Raw genomic sequence first — 19,100 nt, forward strand, 5'->3', positions numbered from 1 at the left:
AGGTGCTGCCTTTGAAACTTTTTTTTCAGCCAAAATAACTCTAGATTTTTCCCCTTAAGAAAAGTCCATTATAGGTATTTCATCTTAAGGGTGTCTCCCAAATACAAAGGTATCTACAGCAAACAGTTGGTCCCTTTTCTTTCCCCATCTGTTTCATTCTTCTCTCCATTTATCTGCATGTTTAACTTATGGGAGGGGGGGGCAACCACAACAGGTAAGAAACAGATTGCTAATTAAGACATACTCCCTGATGTATTGCAGAGTCAACAATCTCCCTGGGATTAAGACAATAAACTTGGAAAAAAGTTTAAAGTCAAAGGGCACTAAAGAAAAGAACTAAAGAGCTAAAAGAAAGAAACCCTGAATGAATAAGTATATTGTTGGCAGTGAAAAAACACTGAAGATCAGGTGCAGATAAGACATTAAGGGTGCGGTCCTAACCGACTTTCCAGTACTGGCATAGCTGTGCCAGTGGGGCATGTGATGCACCCTGCAGTTGGGGGGCAGTCATAGAGGCTTCCTCAAGGTAGGGCAATGTTTGTTCCCTTAATTAGAGTTGCATTCCCCTTATGCCAGGGCTGGAAATTTGGTTAGGATTGTGGCCTAAGTTTTCATTTTGTTGGCCTATGCAATGTTTGCATTTTTAAAGGCATCTGAGCTGCAGCATGCTGTGTTGCTGCCTCATATTTCAAGTTGACTATGATGTCTCTCAGTTTGCTTTAATTGGGAAGCTGCAAGAAGTGATTGTTCTAATCTGAACGAAAGAAGCTTTGCTATGGTGAGAATATATCTTCTTATTTATATGGGTGATTGCTGAACATTCCCACTTCACTATGTAGCCAGCTTCCTACTGTAGGAATATCATAACTGTTTGACCAGATGAGGACAATGGTCCATCTCATTTCCAGCACTGTTCCTTGCCGCTGGGCCTGAAGACGTCTCCCCTGTGCTATTTGTCTGCAACATCTGCAATGCTGGGGTATGCTACCTTTCATATCCATTTTTAGCTATAATTGCTATTAGAAACTGGGGAGCCTATCTTCCACAAAATAATAATAATAAGAGTGTTGTAAGAATAATTATTAATATCGGGAATAATGATAGGAAAAAACACTTATTATTGTAATAATTGTGTAGTTATGATTGGGGCATTAGGCACAAGTATGAGGGCCCTAAAGAAAGATCTGGCCAATGCTGGCAGGGATAGAATAACAATTTGGCAGCTGCAAAAAGCCACACAAATGGACACATACCACATATTTTGATAATATCTTACTAGCTCCTAAATAATTTAGAACAGTGGTTCTCAGACTGGTGGGTTGCGACCCACCAGCTGGAGAACCACTGCCCCTTTTCCTTTAAAAGGAGGGGGAAGGGGAAACAGTAAAAGGCTCCACAGGGTTCCCCGCAGCCCCAGAAGCCTGGTAGTAGGTAGGGTGCATTTTTAAAAACCCTGGTTCTGAGGATCATGTCACTGCCATTTCCCCCACCCTCAGAAAAGACTTACCTTGTGGTTCAAACTCTGAGAGAGTTTGAGATCCAATGATTTTTTAGGCTAAATTCTTGGCTAGAATTCGAATTAGTGAGAGGCCAAAAAACGCCAGTCCTAACACCTGGTGGACTGCGAAAGTTTATATAATAATAAATGGTCAAACTTTATTTGAAAAAGTTGTCAAAAGTAGTGGTCACTGCTACAACTTGTGGCAACAGAGTTAAGAATGTGTTCGCATATGGTGGGGAAAATGCTTCCTTTTCTTTGTCCTGAAAGTATTCAGTTTCTTTGAATGACTTTAAGGTTCTGGAATCTTGGAGAGAGAGATGGGCGGAAAGATAGAGAGGATTTTCTAGTCTCTCTTTTCACACCAATCTTTATCGTTCCTCCCCTTATCATCTTTAAAAACTAAACTAAAACCTCCAACTCCACAAGCCTTCCTTTGTATGGAAAATGCATGACACTGATGAGAACTTAAGTCTTCCCAGCTTTTCTATAGCATAGTTTTTTTATCACCCAAAATATATACAGTGTATTTTAAACACTGGGCAGCAAGACATATTTTGGTGTCTTAGACCCAGAGGGTCAGATGACTGGATATTACCAGGAAGGTAGCAATGTTACAATGACCGTGACCAGACATGTGGTGAATATTGGGTTGTAGCCCAAAAAGCTGATACCGCTATGAAAACGTTTACAGCGCAATGCGTGTCTATTCATGCCAGGGTGGTGTAGTGGTTTGGGAGGTGGACTTAGACCTGGAAGATCCAGGTTTGAATCCCACCTCAACCACGAAGCTTCCTGGGTGACCTTGGGCCAGTCACTTTCTCTCAGCCTCACCTACCTCACAGGATTGTTGTGAGGGCAAAAGGAGGGGAGCGGCTGTGTACACCGCCCTGAGCTCCTTGGAGGAAGGGCGGTATAAAAATGTGGAATGAATAAATAAATAAATATTCAGAAGTAAACCCCACTGAGTTCAGTGGGAATTACTCCCATGTAAGTTTGTATAGGATTGCAGCCCAAATCTTTACGACTGAAATCCTATACACACGTATCTGGGAGTAAGGCTCAGTGTGGCTTACATCTGAGTAGACATGCAGAGGGTTGCCCTGTAAGGCAACAACAGACTCTTTGACCATATCAAAGTGCACTTCAGAAAGGATTAAAAAATAGCTGATAACTAGTTAGCACTGATTGGCTTGTCAACATCTTTGCGTCTTGTCCAAAAAAAAAGGGGGGCGGGGGAGGCCGGGACACAGGATTCATGGTGATGTTTGAAAGCAGCCATTTAGGTTTGGTCAGCCATTTAGCAGTTCAATGAGGTTTGGTCAATATGTTTTTTACCCATGATCTGCCTCAGGGGCAAAGGTGCCCAATATGTCTGAGAACCCAATCCTATCCAATTTTCCAGCACTGATACAGCCACAGTGCAGCCCCAAGATAATGGAACAAATGCTTCCTTACCTTGAGGAGGCCTCCATGACTGCCCCCACTACCACAGGATGTAGTGCGTGTCCCATTGGCACACATGCTTCAGTGCTGGAAATTTGGACAGGATTGGGCCCTCACTCTGGTCCACCAGTTAGAACAATTCACTCCAAGAATATGTTTTCAAGAAAAGGCTCTTCGAGCATGAGCCTGGGGCCTGCCATCCCCCTTGCTATTGGAGGTGGTGGCAAAAGGTGGCAATGGGGGTGCTGTTTTTTCTCTTACCTTCGTATCACAGCTCAGCCGCTGGCTCTCCCCCTCCTCCTCCCACAACAGAAGAAGGAGATGGAGCTGAAGCAGAAGTGTGAGGAAAAGGAGACGTGGGCTAGAGCAGCAGCAAAGAACCATTCTCCTCTCCTCCACACTTCCGTTCTCCTTCCTCCTTTGAACACCCATCACCACCACTCCACTGCCTGAGGTGGCCATCTCAGTTTACCCCTTGGACAGGCCATTCCCTGCTCAAGTGATACAATTTCCACACAACCTGCCATTTGTCCTGCTTTTTGTTTGACTGCTAGATAAACCCGTAGAAGAGACAGCATGGGAAGAAGAGTGAATGAGACTGCTGTGACAGAATTCATTCTGCTGGGCCTCTCTAGCAACCCTCATGTGAAGATTGCCCTCTTTGGCCTCTTTCTCACGGTTTACCTCATCACTGTGGTGGGCAACGGTCTGATTGTACTGCTTGCTGTGGCAGACCCCCGGCTCCACACCCCCATGTACTTTTTCCTCAGCAACTTATCCTTCCTCGACATCTGCTACACGACCAGCAGCATTCCCCAGATGTTGTCCCACTGCCTATCTGCCAAGCCCACCATTTCCCACGCCCGGTGTTTTGCCCAGATGTACATCTCCCTCTTCTTGGGGATGACAGAGTGTGTCTTGCTGGCTATGATGTCCTACGACCGCTGGGTGGCTGTCTGCAACCCTCTGCGCTACACCCTCATCATGAGCAAGAAAGTCTGTGTCGCCATGGCAGCCTTTTCATGGGGCGGTTCTTTCCTCCTGATCTTGGTCCCTTCTCTCACTGGTCAAGCATCTCTATGCGGGCATAATGTTGTCAATCACTTCGCATGTGAAATCCAGGCCATGCTGAAGCTGGCGTGCTCAGACACTCGTGGCAACCAAATCATCATGTTTGCCACAAGCATCCTCACCTTGCTTCTGCCCTTTGGCTTCATTCTGGTCACCTATGCCCGCATTATTGCCACTGTGCTGAAAATGCATTCTGCTGAGAATAGGACTAAAGCATTCTCGACCTGTAGTTCCCACCTCATGGTCGTGGTCCTATTCTATGGAACAGCCATGTCCATGTACCTACGACCTAAGAGCAGGACGTCCTCCAATCAGGACAAATTCATTGCTATTTTCTATGGCACCATCACTCCCATGCTTAATCCACTGATCTACAGCCTGAGGAACAAGGATGTGAAGCAGGCGTTCTGGAAAGTGACTGGGAGGAAGAGGTACCTCTAGCAGTGCCAAAAGTCTATCCTATGTTATCAGCCCATTTTGCCATTATATGTATTTTTTTCTTTTAGTGCCAGGACCATTGGGTCTTGGACAACTGCGTCCTGGCCAAATACATCCCACCCATTGGCATCTCTGGACATGCACCCTGTTTTGGTTTGTGTCCTGGACATTTGTGACCCAGTATATGTATGTTGGTTGGCTGGCAACCTTCAGTCTCGAAAGACTATGGTATAAGCCTGCAGCACCTGGTATTTCCAGGTGGTCTCCCATCCAAGTACTAACCAGGCCTGACCCTGCTTAGCTTCCGAGATCTGACAAGATTGGGCATGTACAGGGTAACAGAACTAAGTCTCAAGAAGTAGGGAAGCGTGAAATAATTTGTGGCACAGCTCCATGGGTAGTTAGATAATCAGCGCACACATTTCTGATGCTGGATACCTTTTTCCAAGTCTCCTACTTGAGCTAGTGTAGAATTGTGAAATGGTGCCAAGAACTAATATAGGAACAAGATGAGGCACATGTACACAATATCTAGAGCTGGTAGACCATGGCTAAATTTCAGAAGGGGAAAAGAAGGGTGTTAACTATGCAAGCTTAAAGTGTGCTGTTCTGGCACTGTTAAACAATATTTGCATGACGGCAAGGACTAGAACCTTCTTGTTTTTTTAAGCATAAATTGAAGAGATAAGAAAATCAAATCCTACACTATATTCTGGAAAGAAAATCTGCATATTGCAGTTTCAGAAGATCTATGACCTTTGCTTTGTGGTGCCTGCAAAAATTTCTGGAGTTATTTATTTCTGTCACAACAGTCATTCAATGAAAATGTGCATGTTACCTTCTTGTAATTTTCTGTGTCTTACTAGTTTCTTTCTGCACAGATAGTGTTCCTCATATATACCCCCAAAAAATTAGGATCTGGCTGTCCAAAGTTCAGCGGTGTGATGGGGTGAGGAGTAGTTAAGATGCAAGCACTGAAAATATCCAACATTTGTATTTCTGAATCTTCTGATCTCAGTTTATACAACATCTCCACAGTTCAGCAGCACCATGCGTAACAGGAAGTCCAAACAGGACCTTGAGCCAGCAGACCTTATCTGTACTTGCAGTGCATTTTCTGACATTGAAATAAATAAGGAATCAATAAGGCTTGTGTGGACTTCCATACTTCCTAAAGAGCTTCATAACCTGACTCTGAACTGGGGATCAGCATATGAAATGAAATCAAAATAGTTCATGTTTATATATGCAACCAAATGTCTCCCCATTATTTCACTACTTAGATATCTTTTTTATTATTATTATTATGCTGTTGTCTTCTACTGAGTTTGAGCCCAAACCTATTAACCCTCAGCGCCGGCACTCAGCTCCAGCATCAGCGCTGGTGTTGCAAATGTGCTGTAAAGCATGCCTGCGGCACCCGGAAAAGTGGGACCACTGGCTCTGGGCCAGCGCCACATGGAGGGCTGGCCAGCACTCCTGCAGTGGCAGCCGGCAGTGAGAATTGTCAGGGTGGGGGGAGGGGGGAATGGGCGGAACGGGGTAGGGGAGTGCAGAGTGGGGGGAGGAACTGACCTGGGAGGGGGGTGGGACTGGCGGAACTCTGTTCCACCATATCCTCTCCATGCCAGTCTGCAAAGCCGGACACGGAGATTCTCAAGTCTGTGCCGACAAAATAGCCAGTACAGACCTGTGAAGCCCCATTGCAGGGTCTGGGGCTCTCCCCACAGGAAGAGGATGAAAGTCCCCTTCTCCCAAGAAGACCTCCTGTGACTCTGCTGGTGGTAGTCATTTTGGAGCTACTGCATCTGGCGGAACCACCGTGGATAGGATAGGGCTGTTAGGCAGCCTGGTAGCTTCAGCCAGCCCTAGTCCTACAAGATTTCAGAGAACATCCTGGAGCAATATGTGAGCAAATTTGCATTAAAGGTGGAGAATAAACACATCACCATCCTGTGATTCTTATGCTACCGATAGACACTACTGAACCAGCTTGAATTTTAGATGAGATTATCTTTTATTGTCTCAATCATACACTATAAGATTTTAAAATAGCACACCTGAGGGGTGCTTTTATACATTTAGTTTTTAGTTCAGCAATTATTTCACCCATTTTAAATATAACTTCATTTCCTTCCTATCAAGAAAGAACTTCATTTTCTATATCATGAAGCACTAAGAAATTGGAGTGAACTTGTGGAGCAATAATGAACATCAGACCATCCTATATGTAGGACAGACCAAACAGTTCTGCTTTGAGTCTTCCATGACTCCATTGCCCTATAGAGATACTATGGAGATACATATGCACTAGATTCAAGGCCTCCATTTCTAAAATGCCCATCTAAGACCACGTATAGCATGCCTTGAAAACTCAAGGCAGGGAAAGCCTTCTTGAACAAAGGCATTTTTCCATGAGCAAAAATGCACACTAGAAAAAGCAGATGACTTTTCTAGTGTTTCTAGGCTTCTTGGGCAGACTGTACCACTTCAAATGCAGGCGTGCACATGGGAAAATTCATATTTTAATCTCCCTCCGAAAACCCTTCCTGCAAGCAGAAATTAGCTTGTAAAGGTGAAAGCCATATAGAGCTCTTATACTTGATTTGCTAGCTTTCAGTGGGAAGGTTTCTGACGTAGAGAAGCAGTCAAATCATGCAATCGCCTGCATTTTATAGGTGTTCAGTCCCAGAATGGATATACAGTAGTTTTCTGAACACATAAACTGACCCTAGAATCATCAAGAATTCTTTCCATTTATGAGCATTCTTAGAACAACAACAAAAAAAAATTAAGATTGCACCACCACCCCCAAAATAGTTTGAATACAAATGTGTGTTGTAAGAGACCAAGATGAATGTATCTCCCTCCACTCTCACTTCTCTACTGCCACACAGGGTGATTTTTTTTGCCATGTTCCCATACTTTGAGCAAGCTTGGGGATGGGGGGGTTGGAGAGGCAACAGGCATGTTTACCCTTTCTAATATCTATTAGCTCCCCCCAGTCAATTTATTTGGCTTTTTAAAAAAAACTCACTTAAAAAAAAAACTCTATGTGTGTGAGTGTGTTGGGAGAAGGAACTTAATAACTGCCAAAGTAGTCAGATAAGCAGAACTTTGCATAGCTGTCCAGAGAGGTGAGAAGGAATCGGCTTTGTGTCACAAAAGCCAACCAATCCACACATTCAGCATAACCAGCATCTTCTTGAAACTGGAAGAAGTAGTTGCTTCTGGGCTCAGTTCACTTTGAAAATGAGTGACTTTGAATCTGCAACAAGCTCACACCCCCTTCCCAAAGTTATACATCTGTCTTGGGTCAAACCCTTAAGGTCTGTATGCGTGCCTTTGAAAAAAGTGGTCACAGTAAGAACTACCTAGAACTGCCACTGGAGAGAGGCAACTTCCGAATGCTAATGGAAGAGAATTACAGCACAATCCATTGCACATCTACTCAGAAGTAAATTCTACTGCGTTCAATGGGACAGAGTCTCAGGTAAGTGAGTGTATAGGATTGCCGCCCTAGTCTGACAGAGGTATGGCTTAGGTATCTACTTTCTTTCCAAGAATTCTCATCACTGCCCCCTTTACTTCCTTGTTCCGGAGGCTGTAGATCATGGGGTTCAGCATAGGAGTAATCACAGAGTAGAAGAGGGAAATCATCTTATCCTGCTGGGCTGAGTGGGTGGAACGAGGTCTCATGTACATGAAAATGGCTGCCCCATAGAAAAGGGAGACAACCGTGAGGTGTGAACCACAGGTAGAGAATGTCTTCCAGCGTCCAGCTGCTGAACTCATGCGCAAAATGGTGGCCACAATGCGAGAGTAGGAGACAAAGACCAGGGAGAGGGGGATAATGAGGACCAGAACAGCAACGGCAAAGATAACCAGTTCATTGACGTAAGTGTCGGCACAGGACAACTTGAGCACCTGAGGAGCCTCGCAGAAGAAGTGATCGATGAGGTTGGACCCACAGAAGGGCACGTGGAAGGTATACACGGTGAGCACTACGGAGTGCAGGAAGCCACAGATCCATGAGGCAGCAGCCATCTTAGTACACACCTGATGTCCTATGACCAGCATATAGTTGAGGGGGTTGCAGATGGCAACATAGCGGTCGTAGGCCATGACCGCCAGTAGAAAGCATTCAGTGACGCCAAAGGCAAAGAAGGCGTAGTTCTGAGTGGCGCAGGCCAGCAGTGAGATTGTCTGAGTACGGCTCAGGAAATGGACCAGCAGCTGTGGCACCGTGCTGGAAATATAGCAAACATCAACAACGGCAAGATGGCGGAGGAAGTAGTACATGGGTGTGGCTAGCCGGGAATCAATGGTGGTAACGCTAATGATGATACTGTTCCCTGTGAGGGTGACCACATAGATAGCCAGAAAGAGTGTGAAGAGGAGAATCTTGCTATGGGGAACACTTGCGAAGCCCAGTAGGACAAATTCCTTCACAGCGGACCCATTTCCAATGTCTGGCATGACTCCGGTGCTGTTGAGAACAAGAAAGGATATTACAGAGACTGACTACCTCATCTGCATCTTCTTTAGCCACAATACTGCTGCCTACATTCAATGAATAAGAGTCCCTAGGCTGCAATCTTAAACATGCTTACCTGGGATTACTCTCCACTGAACAAAATGGGACTTACTTCTGAGTAAGCATGTATAGGATTGTGCTGTGAGTCAGGGGTTGGCTGCTTGATACAGAACTTTGGCTGTAGCAGTAGAGAGAATAAAAGGGTCACAGGGAAATAGACTGACAGAAGGTGATCAGGTATTTCCATGCTCCCCAAATAGCACACTTGCCTCCCTGTTTGTGTTTGAATGTGGTAGGGAATGTGTCTGCAACCACGGAAGTGCTCTTGGAATGATTTCCATGGAGACAGACATATGGCAAACATTACATCAGAACTGATCAACCACACAGAAATGCAAGTCTAGCCGTTTCTTGATTCCTGCTGGTTCCTGCTCATGGGATCATCCTTGAATTTAAAACAAGAAACTCAAAGTTTTACACACATGGTGCTGCCTCATATTGTCAGACCATTGGTCCATCTGAGGGGCAGCCCATCCTTGGGGCTAGGTGATGCAGAGTCGCATCAGCAATGGATTACAGGAGTCACTGGAGAGCAGCAGATTTTGCCCTTCAACTTTACCTGGAAGTATCAGGGAGTGAACCTTCTGTTATGGAGAGCAGATGCTCTACCTGTAAACTATGGAGGTAGCCCCTCCTCACAGTAAGCAAACATTCTTAAAAGAGAAAGAAGAGAAGGAAATCTAAGCCATACTCTCAGGAGTGGATGTCACCATGAGCAAAACATGTTCCTGAACTTGTGTTTTAATGGCCCTGCACTGAATGTAACATCAACCAGTAGGAATCTCTTATGCAGGTCATAAACAAATCCATGCATATGATTAGTTCCAGCACAACTAGAGATGGACAATCGAGCTTTGTACTGTCTCAGCTGGCTAGAACCAGATCTCTAAGGTTTCAGGCAGATTTCCTGTCCGGTCTTACTAGAGAGAGCCATTCAACTGCAGATGAACCAAGGACCTTGCACTTGCAATGCACACACTCTGCCACTGAGATTTCCATGCCTTGGCACAGTTAGTCTTGTTAACTGCTAGAACCAGGTTTAAATTAGTGGGGGGGGGGGTCTGGTTGATCAACCTATACTCAGATAACATTGACATTAACTGCATCAACTCATGGAAGTAATCTTTGAGACATAACTGTAAGCAAGAGCAGCTGCAAACACCAAGGAACCACCAGATGGACGGCCAATAGAGCTGTCAGGAAAGACAGAATGAGAGAAGCTGCAGGAATGCATACATGACAGTAATGATATGTAGCACGCAAACTGATGAAAATGCGTGTGTGGTCATTATGACTGCCAACTAATTAATGTTCTAATATACATGTGCAGGTTACCTACACCTCAACCAGAGGATAATTTACAATGTAACTTTACCATAAGATTGCGGCAAATGATGAACTGTGTGCCCTTCATTTGCAGTTCTACATAATAAAATTAGTCCTCACCCTAAAGGCATGACGGAGGAGCTAGAGCAGGAATCTCCAAACTTTTCAGTATGAGGGACACATTTTACATTGTACGCATTTTCACGCCCCCTCCCCAAAAAAATCAGTTTTATTTATGAATGAAATTTAAAATGAATGAATAAGTTTTATTTGGATCTTTTATTGTAATCATACCTACTCCTACCTCCTCCATACCTACCTCCATACCTACTTTACCCAGGCTTCGCGCACTGGAGAGGACACTCTGTTCCAGAACCACCATTCAGAGCGTGACACCATAGTCTTCCGAGACTGAAGGATGCCAACAAGGAAGGATTTGTAATCAACATGGTATGATTCAGAACAAAAGAGAAATGTGACAATTACAAAGAAACAATGCCATGTGTAAACTAAGAAATGATAAATAATGAGTAAAAATGTAAAATATTAGCAAATGCTCTGACAAAAAAAAAAAGTTGCTGCGGGCCAGATAAAATGTGGTTTCAGGCTGCATGTGGCCCTGGTATGTAGTTTGGAGACCCCTGAGTTACAGAATAACATTGCTTTTTGGAACAGCTTAGTAGGCATTTACCGCCTTGACTGTAGACAACAAGGCATCACCAAAGCCATGATCTCTTACACGCATACATGCTTCATGGTACTTACTCCCTTTAAAGATCAACCCTCAGCAACACAACATCCTGGCAAGTTTCTTAGGCATTGATCAAGTAGATTAGAATAAATGAATATTTATCCATCGGTTATGTAGATTTGGATATATACTTCCCAGCACGTTCCTGGTAGAATATTAACAAGATGCTAACAGTGCTTTAATGACAGAATCACAGAACTGCATGGCTAGAAGTTATTGGAATGTCCAGTGACTTTCCCCAAATTACAGCATGCAATCCAAATTCTAAAACACCAGGCGTAAACACCAAGGGGAGGCAGATAAACCAAGGCAGAAATTCTGAATAAATGTAGTTGTACATCTCAAGTTTCATGATTTGGGTGGGTAAAAGGAGACAGATTGGATGCTCAGGATACCAACTGATTTAATGATTAACTTTTTAATTAGTTGATTCAGTTGAAATAAAAGTGGTTATTACCCAAAAGTCAATATAGTGCGTTGGAGATATTGAATTGTCAGAACTGGTCAGGGATCGTGGAGAGAGGTCTTGTACCTTGGGAGACCAGTAGGAGAAGGGGAGCCAGGTAGAGGCTGTAAAGTAAAGAGGCCCCCACAGATTGAAGAGAACTAAAAGTCTGAGTCATCTGCCTCCCAGGCAATACACTGCCCCCTAGTGTCCTGCAGACAGCATTATATCTATTTTCCAGCATGAACAGAGTGAGATGTCATATGCATTTTAATAAACAAAAACTTCTGCTCATTGGTGAAAGCCATCCCAACACTTTCTTTTACATTCTCTATCAGTATATGACAAGCAAAACAGGCTGAAAAATACTCACGAGGGGACCCTTAAACTCACAGATTTCACTCAAATGGTAAAAATGATGAATCGGCTTAGATTTTTAAACCAATGAAAAGTGGAGGTTTTTTAGACTTCCTAATGATGCTGCATTGATTTCCATGGTACCTGTTGATTTCTGGACACCATAATTCTTTAACATACTTTACAGGATGAAGCCCTGCATTCCTGTTGGATGCTACACGCCAGGCGTGAAAATCCGACAAACAAGTATGGAAAATTTTCTTTCTCCTAATGTCTAGCATAAATAAATAAATAAATAAATAAATAAATAAATAAATAAATAGCCGTTTTACCCTGAATCATGGGTTATGTATCCAAGGAAGAGGAACTACCGCTACCAGCATGGAAGGCCCAGAATCCTGATCGAGTGCCTATGAGATACAGAGGTCATCTTCTGTATCTATGAGACGCAGAAGTCAACATTGCTGTTGTTATAAAGGCAAACAGAGAGTGTCTGCTCAGACTGGGAGAATGCCTCATTGCAATCATCTTCCATCTTCTCCTCAGAGGTAAAGGTGCCAGCAATTCCTAAGGGATCATGCCAATTTACAGAAGCTGACCTCATTATTCCAGAAACAAACTCTCTAGAGTATCTTAGAATGCATTTCATTCCTGCAGCTATTAACCAGTTTAGGGTGCAATCCTAACCCCTTATGTCAGTGCTTTCCAGCACTGACACCCAACTGCTCGATGCAGCACATATCCCATTGGCACCACTATGCCAGTGCTGGAAAGTACTGACATAAGGGGTTAGGATTGCGCCCTTAGTCTTTCTTTGGTATCATTGCATCCCTCCTTGATTTTGGGCCAAATTGGAGAATTGTCTTTACCTGAATCTTTATGAAGGCAGGGAATGAAAGAGTTCCTTCCCTTCTTGTCCAGCTGGTGCACCTGTCCTGCTTCCAGTGCCACCACATGTCTGCATAAGAGTGTAATGATCCTAAAGGTGCATGCATATAAAATTTAACATGCATAAAAATCAACCATACAAACTGGGCCTACAAAATTATGCATGGATGCATAATAAAGATGCATAAAGATGTTCTTTACACTCTCACATAACACCAGAACCAGGGGACATCCACTCAAATTGAGTGTTGGGAGAGTTAGAACAAACAAGAGAAAATATTTCTTTACTCAGCGTGTGGTTGGTCTGTGGAACTCCTTGCCACAGGATGTGGTGACGGCATCTGGCCTGGATGCCTTTAAAAGGGGGTTGGACAAGTTTCTGGAGGAAAAATCCATTACGGGTTACATGCTGTGTATGTGCAACCTCCTGATTTTAGAAATGGGCTATGTCAGAAGGCCAGATGCAAGTGAGGCACGAGGATGTAGGTCTCTTGCTGTCTTGTGTGCTCCCTCGGGCATTTGGTGGGCTGCTGTGAGATACAGGAAGCTGGACTAGATGGGCCTATGGCCTGATCCAGTGGGGCTGTTCTTATGTTCTTATGTGTTGGATGGTGCATAATCCAGCAATTGATTCTATCAATGGATTCAGTCAATAATGGACTCTATTCTACAATTCAATTTGTGGATATTGTGTGGTGTCAGAGACAAAACAGGTGGATGGATAGAGAGCGATGTTGTGGCCATACTCCTCATCATACTGGGGGATCAAATCTGGATAAAGGTGTTGTCCGATCCAGCCATGTCAAACCGTCCAGCATCCAGGCACTGATCAAACCTGCATCTGCTTAGCTTCAACAATGTTATAGAGACCATTCCTGGTGCTCCTTGACCATTCATTGGGCCACATTGGTAGCCATTCTTGCTTCAAGAAATGCTATCAACATGGACATGTCTGTCAAAGTCTCTCTTCATATATGCCATGGAACCCTTGTGTGTTAAGAACATAAGAACAGCCCCACTGGATCAGGCCATAGGCCCATCTAGTCCAGCTTCCTGTATCTCACAGCGGCCCATCAAATGCCCCAGGGAGCTCACCAGATAACAAGAGACCTCATCCTGGTGCCCACCCTTGCATCTGGCATTCTGACATAGCCCATTTCTAAAATCAGGAGGTTGCGCATACACATCATGGCTTGTAACCCGTAATGGATTTTTCCTCCAGAAACTTGTCCAATCCCCTTTTAAAGGCGTCCAGGCCAGATGCCATCACCACATCCTGTGGCAAGGAGTTCCACAGACCAACCACACGCTGAGTAAAGAAATATTTTCTTTTGTCTGTTCTAACTCTCCCAACACTCAATTTTAGTGGATGTCCCCTGGTTCTGGTGTTATGTGAGAGTGTAAAGAGCATCTCCCTATCCACTCTGTCCATCCCCTGCATAATTTTGTGTGTCTCAATCATGTCCCCCTTGAGGTGTCTCTTTTCTAGGCTGAAGAGGCCCAAACACCATAGCCTTTCCTCATAAGGAAGGTGCCCCAGCCCCGTAATCATCTTAGTTGCTCTCTTTTGCACCTTTTCCATTTCCACTATGTCTTTTTTGAGATGCGGTGACCAGAACTGGACACAGTACTCCAGGTGTGGCCTTACCATCGATTTGTACAATGGCATTATAATACTAGCCGTTTTGTTCTCAATACCCTTCCTAATGATCCCAAGCATAGAATTGGCCTTCTTCACTGCCGCCGCACATTGGGTCGACACTTTCATCGACCTGTCCACCACCACCCCAAGATCTCTCTCCTGATCTGTCACAGACAGCTCAGAACCCATCAGCCTATATCTAAAGTTTTGATTTTTTTGCCCCAATGTGCATGACTTTACACTTACTGACATTGAAGCGCATCTGCCATTTTGCTGCCCATTCTGCCAGTCTGGAGAGATCCTTCTGGAGCTCCTCACAATCACTTCTGGTCTTCATCACTGGGAAAAGTTTGGTGTCATCCGCAAACTTTGCAACCTCACTGCTCAACCCTGTCTCCAGGTCATTTATGAAGAGGTTGAAAAGCACTGGTCCCAGGACAGATCCTTGGGGCACTCCGCTTTTCACTTCTCTCCATTGTGAAAATTGCCCATTGACACCCACTCTCTGTTTCCTGGTCTTCAACCAGTTCTCAATCCAGGAGAGGACCTGTCCTCTAATTCCCTATGGAGTTTTTTCAGTAGCCTTTGGTGAGGGACCATGTCGAACGCCTTCTGAAAGTCCAGATATATAATGTCCATGGGTTCTCCCACATCCACATGCCTGTTGACCTTTTCAAAGAATTCTATAAGGTTCGTGAGGCAAGACTTACCCTTACAGAAGCCATGCTGACTCTCCCTCAGCAAGGCCTGTTCATCTATGTGTTTTGAGATTCTATCTTTGATGAGGCATTCCACCATCTTACCTGGTATAGATGTTAGGCTGACCGGCCTATAGTTTCCCGGATCTCCCCTCTTTCCCTTTTTAAAGATAGGCATGACATTTGCTATCCTCCAATCTTCTGGCACCATGGCCATTTTGAGGGACAAGTTGCATATCTTAGTCAAGAGATCAGCAACTTCATTCTTCAATTCCTTAATAACTCTTGGGTGGATGCCATCAGGGCCCGGTGACTTAATGATCTTTAATTTATCAATGAGGTCTGAAACATCTTCTCTTTTAACCTCTATCTGACTTAACTCCTCGGTCAGGAGGGGCCATTTGGGCAGCGGTATCTGCCCGAGGTCTTCTGCCATGAAGACAGATGCAAAGAACTCATTTAATTTCTCTGCCATCTCTAAGTCTCCTTTTATCTCCCCTTTCCCTCCCTCACCATCTAGAGGGCCAACCGCTTCTCTGGCGGGTTTCCTGCTTCTAACATATTTGAGAAGCTTTTATTATTCCCCTTAATGTTGCTGGCCATGTGTTCCTCATAGTCTCGCTTGGCCTCCAGTATCACCTTCTTACATTTCTTTTGCCACAGTTTATGTTCCTTTTTATTCTCCTCATTAGGGCAAGACTTCCATTTATGGAAGGAAGCTTCCTTGCCCTTCACAGCCTCTCTAACTTGGTTTGTTAGCCATGCGGGTACCCTCCTGGATTTAGTGGAACCCTTCTTTCTTTGCGGTATACACCTCTGCTGGGCCTCTATTATAGTGTTGCAAAGGATTCATGGAAGTGTTCCAGGACACACACTCAGGTAAATTAGCATGGTTGCTGGGGCGTCACCACCCTAGGAACCATATGAAAGACATACACCCTGGAGCACTCAGACATATTATAGTGGTAGATTGGAAATGGGTCCCCTAATAAGCTTCTGAGGAAAAGATGCCACACCAGAAACTGTGGTCACCAAAAAGTTGACATAGGAGCCCACCATAGGATTCTTAAAAAGGTTAAAAAGCCGTGGCAAAAGCATTCAAATGGGACTGCCTCTATTGCGCAAGCAGCAGAGAAGCCTAGGCTAGGATATGAAGCAGGAACTGCTCTGAAGGCTTTCAAAGTCCATTTCAAGGCAGTGATGAGAAAAATGGGCCAGAAGATGAGGATTCTGGGAAAACTCAGAACCTGCCTTGCTGCCCCAGGAGACTGCCCAGTGAGGAGGATGAAGAGGAAGTGGTTAAGACTTTAACCTCTGCCTATCTCCCAGTGCATCTGGGGCACCCATTCATAGCCAGAGGCCCTGACTCTTCCCCTTTCTCTCCTTCTCTCCTCCTCTTTTGTGGGGGGGGGGGGAGGAAATTGAGTCTTTCAAACCTTCTTTTTCATGGAGGCATGTAAGAACAGAGGAGGCTCTCTTGTCTTGGGTTACATGGAAGCAGGCGTTCATTAGACACATGGGGGGAATGGAAGTTGCCAGTTAGCAGTGCCTCCCATACTCATGGACCCACTGACCACGCCCTTGGGCTGATGTTCAGGCTGTCCTGCCCCCCCTCCCCCACACATAGTTCATACATATTAGTGTGACTACCTCCTGGGTGAATAAGGAGAGCTGATCCTGCCCACTTCCTTTCCCTTATCCTCAGCTGCAGCCTCCTTCCATCCTGGAACACCCTTCATTAGTTCACTCCCCTTCCAACTCACAGCCCAGTGTGGGCATTTCAGGTTGCTACATGGAGAGGTTGGTTTTAATCAACACCTACAGTGCTTGTCTGCAAATAGGCAGCAGACTGAGTGCTAGGAAGGCAACTTCTTTGCAATTTGGAACCTTGGGTGCAATGACAGTGGGCATTTTGGTGTGGGTATAGCTAGCCACTGTGTCCCCATTTTTCCCCCTCACATGTTCAGTGGATGCATGAAGTCTGCTTTCTGAACAGGGCTGAGATGGTCAATTGTACTGCAACTCCTCTCTTGCAATCTGATCCTTTGCTGACCACCACTCCATGGGACAGATGTGCCTGATGTTGTTATCAAGGGCATCACAAACCAGCAAGGCAAACTACATTTAGTGGGCCCGTCTGGGCAGGGGACTCTCAAGAGAAGGCAGGGTGGCAGGTGGAGTAGCACCTAATATGTTAGCCCCTTCCTGATTCCCTTTATTGGACAAGCAGCTGAATGGGTAAACACCTTGGTGGATTGTATCCAGTGCTACCATCCCAGGCTATAGAGATCAGGTGGAGGAGGATCAATCTGAGAGAGAGAGAGAGAGAGAGAGAGAGAGAGAGCTCCCAGGAGACTCTGAGCCTCAGGGGTTCCTATTAAAAAATCAGTTCCATATGATTCCCCCCCCCCCCCCAAGTATGATCCTTGAAAAACTAGGATGAATAGGGCTGGGTCAACTTGATGCAAGGTAGTGAAAGCCACTTATGCTATAGAACACATTATTAGCAATTAGAGCAGTATAGCAGCTTAATGGGAAAATGCATGCTTAGGACTTAAAATCCACTCTGTCTGTCTGAAGAAGAGGCCCAAACAGCAAGCTGGCAATTTTGGCTAAAAATAGCAGCTTATCTCCTGGCAGAATGCCTAGCAAACAGATAGCAGGAGAACAATACAAGGCTTTGAAAACAGGCCATGCTGGAAAGCATCCAAATCATCTTGGAGCTCCCTGCTTGTCTTTCAGGCTTCTTTAAAAAAAAAAAAAGTCTTACATACACAAAGTTCATAGAAATGCCAAAGGATCACAATGTTTGCATACTTGCCAAATACTCTTCAATACTTAATAGTTATTGTCTTATATATTAGCTATTAGAGTAAAGTTTAATTGCCTGATGTTATTAGAATGTTTAGTAAAAGCATGGAAATACACAGAATAGTGAAAGCTATTAGATTCTATTATTAAAGATGCAACCTTGACAACAGTGGGCTCTAAACAGTGGGCTCTAAACAGTTCCAGCTCTAAACATGAGTCTGTCTCACAGATTCTGGAATATGGGAGCTTGCATCTCTGTAAGACCTTGAGGATTCAAAGTCCTGCTTGATACTTTTGGAAAGTTGCATCTCAAACTTTTGGCAACAGCAAATGGGGAAAGCAAGAGGGAAAGTTACATCTCAAAGATAGATAAGGCACTCTTGGCACCAGGAAATGAGAAAACCAAAAGACACTGTGAGAGGGACTTGCAACATTATGAAGGAGAAGCAATGCAAGGGAGTAGCTTTTGAAAGCAGCATAGGGGCAAAAGCAGGAGGGAAGATACACGGACTTGCAACATTGTAGTGGAGAAGTCTAAACAACATTATGGGGACAGCTTATCTGTTGGCAGATGGAAATAGCATTTTCTACAAAGATGCAAACACAGCTAGACAGGAACAGATAACAATGTTTTCTATGGAAAAGCCCCCTGATTAAGCTAAAACATCCATGAGAGCCTCTGTCTGGGCTAAAGCTGACAGAGGGAGATGTAGTTTGGTAAAATAAAATAAGAAAGATTTCTTAAAATCCTTATTTTCAATAAGAAGTTGGCTTGTCCTGTATTAAATAAATTACACCACTATACATCAAAGTAACAGGTCACATATGGGATCACAGCATGGAATAGAAAAGGCTCAGCTTAGACAAATGATGGCAGAAAGCCCACAGTGTCTGATGAGAACAGACAGAAAAGAATGTTAGAGATAAAACTGGTGGCTCTTGCCAAGGCCAGCCAAGCTGAGGATGCCAAGAGATAAGTACAGAGGACATGTCAAAATGCCAGTTCTGAATAAAAATGAGGTTACGGTGCTCTCTACTGGTACTTGCAAACAAAGTTTTCTATGTTTAAATGTATGGTATTGCCTTATTTGAAACCTGTAACTTGAAGCCAACCAATCAAATATTTGTAAAG

The 19,100-nt window shown here is 44.4% G+C and overlaps 2 protein-coding genes across 2 annotated transcripts; one reads left to right on the top strand and one right to left on the bottom strand.

The window, feature by feature from the left end:
• Positions 1–3,520: 3,520 nt before the first annotated feature.
• On the top strand, positions 3,521–4,456 carry LOC136651153 (olfactory receptor 13H1-like). The gene has a single exon (XM_066627326.1). The coding sequence runs from the start codon at positions 3,521–3,523 to the stop codon at positions 4,454–4,456; it is 936 nt and encodes a 311-aa protein (XP_066483423.1).
• A 3,537-nt stretch (positions 4,457–7,993) lies between these two features.
• LOC136651152 (olfactory receptor 2D3-like) lies at positions 7,994–8,932 on the bottom strand. Its single transcript, XM_066627325.1, has one exon. The coding sequence runs from the start codon at positions 8,930–8,932 to the stop codon at positions 7,994–7,996; it is 939 nt and encodes a 312-aa protein (XP_066483422.1).
• Between the last annotated feature and the right edge of the window lie 10,168 nt (positions 8,933–19,100).

The sequence above is a fragment of the Tiliqua scincoides genome, chromosome 5 (assembly GCF_035046505.1).
Source record: "Tiliqua scincoides isolate rTilSci1 chromosome 5, rTilSci1.hap2, whole genome shotgun sequence".
Lineage (NCBI taxonomy): Eukaryota > Metazoa > Chordata > Lepidosauria > Squamata > Scincidae > Tiliqua > Tiliqua scincoides.